The following is a 7,810-nucleotide window of genomic DNA, read 5'->3' as shown; positions in this document are numbered from 1 at the left end:
TTAAAATCTGGGAAGGATATATGAACCCTCCTCCTGCTCCCTCATCAATCCTTAACTGTGTTTGCGATCCCCAGACTCTCCCCACCTCTCGCTGCTGTATTATTCATTACCATGTCACATGGTGTTTAGGGTTTACATCATCTTCTTCCAAGAGAAAGATGCGGCGCTTAACACTCGGATCTCGGATGTTTGGGTTCATCTGAAGAGTCTTTTGTTTAAGGAGACTGGACGTTACGTTCTTTTTCTCTGATGTACAAATTACTCTTACGCCATTCGCACTTTCAATCCACCTCACACACAGAGAATAAATTCTTACGCTATTATTTACACATTTTAGCCGCAAATATACCACTGAGAGAAAAAGGAGGAAAAACAAGGAATTAAATACTAGCGGAACCAATATAGTGCTGCTTTGTCCCTCATCGGTCTGTTTTTAGAGAAGAGCGACTTTGTTTTTGTCGGTGCAACAAAACACCGACAAAAACAGCAGCTCTGAAATAGGCTACTGTTAAACTTAAACTTACATATTCTGTTCTGTAAAACTTCAAATGCATGCTTTTTGAACGATGACATGGCAGCGAACGAGCTTGTTGCCTTCAGGGAACGCTGGAAACGAGAGTTAAAGAATAGAAAAGAAGAGAATGGACTCGTCTGCGTTCCTTCTTCCTCATCCTCCTCCTCCTCCAGGGATCATCCAGAGCAGAAAGACTTAAAGAAACCTCGTGATACTGTAAAACAAGAGGAATCGAGCTGTACTGAGGATGAGGGAAGTGTTAGTGGTGGGAGCTTTGCTGTAGAGGCAGATCAGCCTCAGTATGTCTCCATTGCACGCAGTCTGTTGGAGGGGAGGACCAGTCCCCTGCTGGACAGGATTCAGGAGGAGAGAACTAGGAGAAAGAGGCAGTATCATAACATGACCAACATGTGCAGCGTATCCCTGCAGCAGAGGCAGCCTCAGTGGAAAGTGAAGAAAGAAGAGGAGCTTGTGGATCAACTCATTCTGGATCTGGTATGATGAGGAAGATGCTGGTTGAGCACAAATTCAGTGTGAACGCGTAGTTTCCCCCTTACAGGTTTTTTCCATCTTTGATTTTTGTATTTCAGATAATCAGTAAATAAATAATCAATTAAATGGAGCACATAAATGACCTGACATGCAAACATAATTGGTTTAATCATTAGCTGTGCCATTAAGCATTTGCGATAATGGGCATTGTTTTTTCCCCATCAATGTGAAGGAATGGGCTGCATCTTTTTTTCCCCAGAAGTGTCTCAATTCAGTCCTATTGAAAGGTTTCAAACATAAATGTTTGGCCATATTTCTGTCATTCCAGAGTTTCACTTAGCCTCTCCAAATCCCTTTTTTTAGTGATTCAGAGGTGGTCTTACAAATGTACTTCAGACTATTGTCCTGCTGTACAATAACCAAAGTGCTCCTGGGCTTTGGGTCATGAGCTGGTGGCCGAGCGTTCTCCTTCAGGATGTCTGGTATAGAGTGCGTCGCCATTACCCTGAGATTTTTTGAAGCAAAAAAGCCAAGACAGGAGAAATCTCCAGGGTAGCAAAAACTTTTTACAGTATTGTACCCATTGTATCTTGTGTTTTGTACTGTAATCCCTTTTCTTTGCAGAATGAAGTCAACGACATTCCCTTCTTTGACATTGAATTGCCGTACGAATTAGCCTTGAAGATATTCCAGTACCTCAACTGCATGGAACTTGGTCGATGTGCCCAGGTGAGGTGCAGAAACAACAAAAAACTGTGTACAGCTGAATGGCTTAGCTCCTTCTAAAGAGGTTTTTGTCTTTAAATTGTCAATTATTGGCATAAAAAAAATCTAAACTGGGGAAGTGTAAAGGGAGAAAGTTTATCTTGCCTCACAATAATTACTTAATCCTTTAAAGTTGGTTTTCTTTTGCTATATTTCAAAATTTTATGCAGATTGAAATTCTTGTTTGAAGAGGAAATAATAGCCATGGGAAGTTCAATACAAATGGTAAAATTACATTTTGGTTTTTGTAGGATAAACGTAGGCAGTGTAAAATTACTGGGAATTTAATAACTGAATTTCAGGCATAAACTATGTAGACCCCTTGAGTTTTCCCAGCACAAGAACTAAACTAGGGGAGGCAGAGTTTAGTTTCTGTGCTCCTCGGCTTTGGAACAAACTCCATGAAAACATATTTATCCAGTTCCTTTACTTCGGTCAACCAATCTAACTGGATTTTTTTATACTGTATTTCTTTTTGTCTTCCATTCGTATCATGTAAAGTCTTTTATATTGTCTAGTGCATAAATTATTCTATTAAAAAACATTTCTGTCTTAAAAGAAATTGGTCTCAAAAGGCCCTTTTAATGATATGCCAACCTATTGTACATAGATTGACACACTGCCCCCACCTGTTGCTGCACTCTACAAGTTGGCTAGCTGAAATAAAGTGAAAGGACTTTATTCCTGCTCTCACTTCTGGTGTTTTACCACATACGCTTGGATGGTTGGATCCTGACCCCAGCTGTAGACCTGCTCTACATGCTTTTTTTTATAGGGTCCAGATTATGTTATTAATTAAATTAAAACAGATGAGATGATCAAGCATACTTTTAAGAGACTTATAAATCATGTCCTGTCATTAAAATCCATGTATAACTTTAGTTTTATTGTTTCTTTGTGCAGCGTCCGTAATTTGGCGATTAGTTACTTTAATTACCATTACCTTCTTCATTCTGTATTGCTTTGGGCAGCTCATGACTTTATTTTGTGCATGTTAGTAAATTAGATATTGAGTGGCAGATCCACAGCACTCGTGGTGCAGAGAGCCTGTTTTGGCAGGCGGCCGGGCTCGTTAAGCGGAAATGAGTGATGCAAGCTCCTAATGTATGCTGACTCAAACCACTGTCATGTTGTCCAACCTCCTCCCAGGTGAGCAGGGCATGGAGAGTCCTCGCGGAGGATAGCGTTCTGTGGTTCAGGTTGTGCCAGAGGGAAGGTTACCACCAGGGTGTCTCGGTGTCCAGCTCCCCCTGTTGGAAGAGCACCCTGCGAGACTGCAGGAACTCGGCCAGAACTGTCCGCTCCAACTGGAAGGTGAGCTTGATCTGTTCTACTTCACTGAAATGGGAAGGTTTTTTTTTTTTAATCAAATTACTAAAACTGTCTGAGAGGTGAAGGTGGCATGAAGTCGTCTTATTAAAATAACACAATAAAACTAACGTGTGATTGACAGTAGACCATGATCACTACAGTGTTTATTTGACAATATTTACGTGACTTAGAAATCTCATTGCCAATAACCACAGATTGTAGAGGTCAACTGTGCTGTTCTCGTTTGATTTACTTGTGGATAAGAAAAATAAATTCATAATGCATCTCCTTGCATCTCCTTCACATTTTGCCACATTACAACTGCACATTTGATTTACTGGGATTTTATGTGATAAATCAACACAAAGTGGTGCTTACCAGAGTAGTGGAACAAAAATGATGCATAATTTTTTAAATAATTTCCAAAATAGAATCGTGACTACTGCGGCATCCATTTGTATTCAGCCAAAAATAGTGACATTGGATCACCATTATTTTCAACATTTCAATTGTTAGTGAACGGATGACATCACAAATGTATCCCACAAAACACGGATAAAAAGAGCACTTAAAACACCATTTAACACATATTGTTATTTGTTTAATAACATGTTAAGCTTTGGACATTTTACAAAGTACTGTTCTTAATAATATTGACCTTTTAAGACATGGTGTGGTAGAAAACTAACATTTACCGTCACCTTAAACATATCAACTCCACAGTTAAACATGGTGGTGGCAGCATCATCCTGGGGCCATGATCAGAGTTGATCGAAAGATGGATGGAGCAATGCATGGCAGCAATAACAAACCTGTCTGAGGATGCATAAAACTTGAGAATGAAATATGTTCACTTCTCAGCAGAACAGAGACCATAAACATGCTGTCAGAGCTACAATGGAATAGTTTAGTGTATTCATGCGTTAGTGTGGCCCAATCAAAACCCAAATCTAAATACAATTTAGATCCCGAAGCAAGACTTTGATTTGAAGTTTATTGATGCTTTGTATAAAATGTAACTGTGGTTTTTTTGCAAAGATGAAAACAGCGGAAAACACATTCACACTACACTTTTCAGATTTTTTATTTGTACAAAATGTTCCTTCCACTTAACAATCATACACTGCTACGTGTTGGTCTACTACACTAATTAAATTGTTTATAGTTTTAAGCTCTGCATCTGTAACTCTTCAGAATCGAGTGGGATCTGTCAGCCAGCTGCAGTTCGAGTTGGGGAAAATTCTGTGCGACGTCAGCTCCTGTGACAGCTTCGTGTTGGCCGGGTGAGTTTCAAGGACGAGCAGATCATGTCTGATGTCCTCTTTGTTTTAGCAGAGCTCACTTGGTCTCATTTCATCTGCATTGATTTCTCTGTCGCACTAAATAAAACTTGGTCATAGATTTTTGTGATTTAATGCCGGGGGATTAAATGAATGTAGAAGACGCTGTGTGTCCCTGTCTAAACCAATGCCAAAATGTTGCATTTACATTGATGAAATGATAAATCAGGGGATGAAGTTTGGATTTATTTTTACAACTGAAAACGATGTATTATGCTGAACAACAACATCAAACAACTAGAATGCTAATGAGGACTTGGCCAAATACACAATGTTTTATATGAAATAAAGTATTTCTTATTGACAAACACAAGGAAGTTAAAGCTGATTTAAGTTCCCATGTGTCAAGTTATTATTTAAATTAACTATTTCCTGTCAGAATAGAAGCTAAAGAAACCCAGCCTCCTCTGACTGGCTAGCTCAGGTTGTCTGAGCAGACTTCACCCACAATTCCTCACTGGCTCTAAAGTTTAAGGGAGTTTATGTATTTTGTAAGAATTGACAAACAGCATTTGGTTAACTTAAAATTGTTTGAATCCTTATTTGGCCATGAGCTACTCTTTACATGTAGACACAGAATGATGGTAACATAATGACCTGTGAAAGACAAGTATTTCACTACACTCCCATTCAGTTAATTTTATTTATATTTCAACTAAATAAACTTATACACTAGATAAGAAAAGGGCCCTAACTGAATAATGTTCAAATTAATTTAAATGCAATTCATTCTAATACAGCCTAGTTCAGTATAATGTTATGCTTTTGGCCAGACATGTAGCTCCAAAACATGATGATAGTGTCATTATTAACTGGGTAACACTTAAAGTAAAGGAATCCAGATCAGACCACTGAATTGAATTGTACTGATTATCTTTTCATCATGTTTCCTGTCAGTTGGCGGACCATATTAGGATCCAATTGAATGCTTTGTTTTCTGTTATAAGCTGGAAAAACAAGAGTGACTTCGAAAAGGTCACGTCGTAATGATAAGACAACCGTGTCATAGCATGTTTAAAAACTGTACCTTGTGTGTGCTGTTCTCATTCCACAGTGGCCATTATTTGAATCGTTGTGCCTGATTGATATAATTGTTGTAGCTGATTTTACAGGCACATTCAGAGGCTTTCACAAGACCAGATTTGAGAATTAAACAGCAGTTTTATGACTTCAGCTACACATTAAAGCCATATGTCAGACCTCTGATGAAACCTCATGTGAGCAAATGACAGCAGGAACAAGGGTTTTTACATTGACAGAATAAGTTTTGATCAGAAATTGTGAATTAAAACAACTAATTCACAATCATACAGTCACATTATTGCTCTTCTTTGCAAAAAAAACAATAACAATTACATTTATTGAGGAAAGAGGACATGAATTGCAACTTAATCAGCTAAACCTGCCCTTAACTAGCTGGTATGAGGCAGTGATAAATTGTGAGGGACCTGGAGGGCTCAATAAGGGTGCCCTTAAGGAGATCTGCAGTGTCTCCTGGGACAAAGGCTACTAGATTCCCATTAGTCCTGCTTGATCCCTTTAGAGAAAACAGCCTGTTTGTGTGGTTTCAAATTAGTAGATGTGCGGCACACAGTACTTAAACATTGAAGACATTTAATAAGTGGCCTGATGCAATGTGAACTCACTGCTAAATCCTCAGCTTTATGTATATACTGCTAACATATTCATGATGTAAGTACATTCCTCATTTTTGGTACTTGAAGAGTAATTGAGCTAAATGAAACTATTTTAATTTGTCTAAAAAAGAATCAATAGCAGTTAAGAGCAAGTCAAGATTGATTTGATTGCTGACAGAAAACCGGTGGGAAGGTTGTTGGCTTTAAAAAAAAAAAAAGCAACAGGAGAAGCAGCGGCCATTAACCCGACTCAGACAGAGCAGATCTGCTGAGGCCTGCATAAATACCACTGTAGTCTGAGCAGAAACTTCTCCCCACAGAAGTTTGTTGGGCGACATCCAGCATGGTCGTCATGCTGATCGCTGGCGTTTTGATGATGCACCAATTAAGGAAAAAGTGTGTGCTTCTACTCCTGCCAAACCCTACAAATCCATCCCCCCCACACACACACGGAGAGCTACTCACATATACGCTTTGTGTCAAACTGGCTGTTACTGTACGACACATTGCAGCTCCAAGTCACAGAGACATGATTGAATCTGTGAAGGTGGCAGCATGCTCGTCTCTCGCAGTGAGAGCTAATCAGCCGGGGCAAAGAGATGAGAGAGGAGGTGTGTGGAGTTCAGAGCAGAGGGCTGCTCTGCTCCATTTGTTAGACATTTCTTCTCAAACAAAAGAAAAGTGTGCAGATGGAGGAGTGCTGGGAAGGGATGATCGCACACTATCATCAAGTCCTTAAAGTACTTCAGGGAACTGCTTGTCTTTTATTCCACTGAAAGCTAATCTGACCTCTTTTATTCAAAACATGTTGGTTGTATAACACCACTCTAAAGCCTAAAAGACATTTAAGCAATATCTAGTAACTCATCTGTTGTGTTATATTTAAGGTACACGTCTGGTGATGTGAGGCTTTGGGATACGTTGCACTGGGACTCAACATCTTCGTTCCTCAAGACCAACAGTCTTTCGGCGAACACGCACCCTAGGCCGCACGTTAGTCACGTCCAGATCAACAGCACAGTGGCTGCTGCTTCATATGAAGATGGTAAGTGGGTGTTTGTTTAATGTGGGTCTGTTATGCAAAATTCACATTTTGCATGTTTTTATACTTCCGTTTGGATTTCAACAGTTTCTAAAAAACAGCCAAATGCATATAGCGCAATCCAGCTGTTTTTTTTGCCAATAAGACATTTTTTTTGTGTCTGAAAAATGAGCATTTTCAAAAACCTTCCAATTGCTAAGTCACAATCGACGGGCTTTGCGCTGTTACCTATCAACTAGGGATGCTCCGATCAGGTTTTTTTACTGATCACCCATGAGGCCGATCTCTGCCGATCACTGATCTTTGCCGATCACCTGGATTGGCTTTTTTCTTAAAAATTCGCTTTAGATATAAATGATACTAGGTTATCCGGCAAAATTTAAAAATGATCTGGCAATAAATTCACCTAATTTAGACATAAACATGCAAAATACTTGCAGGCACAATACAGCAGGTATTCAGTCAAAAGGACAACTGAAAAACCTGCAATCAGTAAAACAATATTTAACAGTAAGATTCTCAGCTCCATAAATTATTAGTCAAATAAATCTCACAACACTTATCATCAAATAAGTATATAAAATAATGTCAAGTAATAAAGGAGACATCCATTTAAAGTTAAACGCAGATTGCATCAAAATAAACAATCCTGAGTTACTGTCAAAATTTCCTGATAGCATGACTAGCTGATTAATGCTGGTTCTGATTG

General features: G+C 39.0%; 1 protein-coding gene across 1 annotated transcript in view; it reads left to right on the top strand.

Annotated features, from left to right (window-relative positions):
- Window positions 1-401: 401 nt before the first annotated feature.
- fbxw8 (F-box and WD repeat domain containing 8) overlaps window positions 402-7,810 on the top strand; it is a 24,161-nt gene continuing 16,752 nt past the window's right edge. Inside the window, exons 1-5 of the mRNA XM_032579145.1 lie at window positions 402-1,009; window positions 1,631-1,735; window positions 2,921-3,085; window positions 4,277-4,365; window positions 6,947-7,104. Of these exons, the coding sequence (XP_032435036.1) occupies window positions 572-1,009; window positions 1,631-1,735; window positions 2,921-3,085; window positions 4,277-4,365; window positions 6,947-7,104 (955 nt within the window). The 5' untranslated portion in view covers window positions 402-571. The remainder of the gene's footprint in view (window positions 1,010-1,630; window positions 1,736-2,920; window positions 3,086-4,276; window positions 4,366-6,946; window positions 7,105-7,810) is intronic.

This window comes from Xiphophorus hellerii, chromosome 12, assembly GCF_003331165.1.
Source record: "Xiphophorus hellerii strain 12219 chromosome 12, Xiphophorus_hellerii-4.1, whole genome shotgun sequence".
In the NCBI taxonomy this organism is placed as follows: domain Eukaryota; kingdom Metazoa; phylum Chordata; class Actinopteri; order Cyprinodontiformes; family Poeciliidae; genus Xiphophorus; species Xiphophorus hellerii.
Note: the sequence above shows the minus strand (reverse complement) of the source record. Positions and strands in the feature narration are given on the sequence as shown.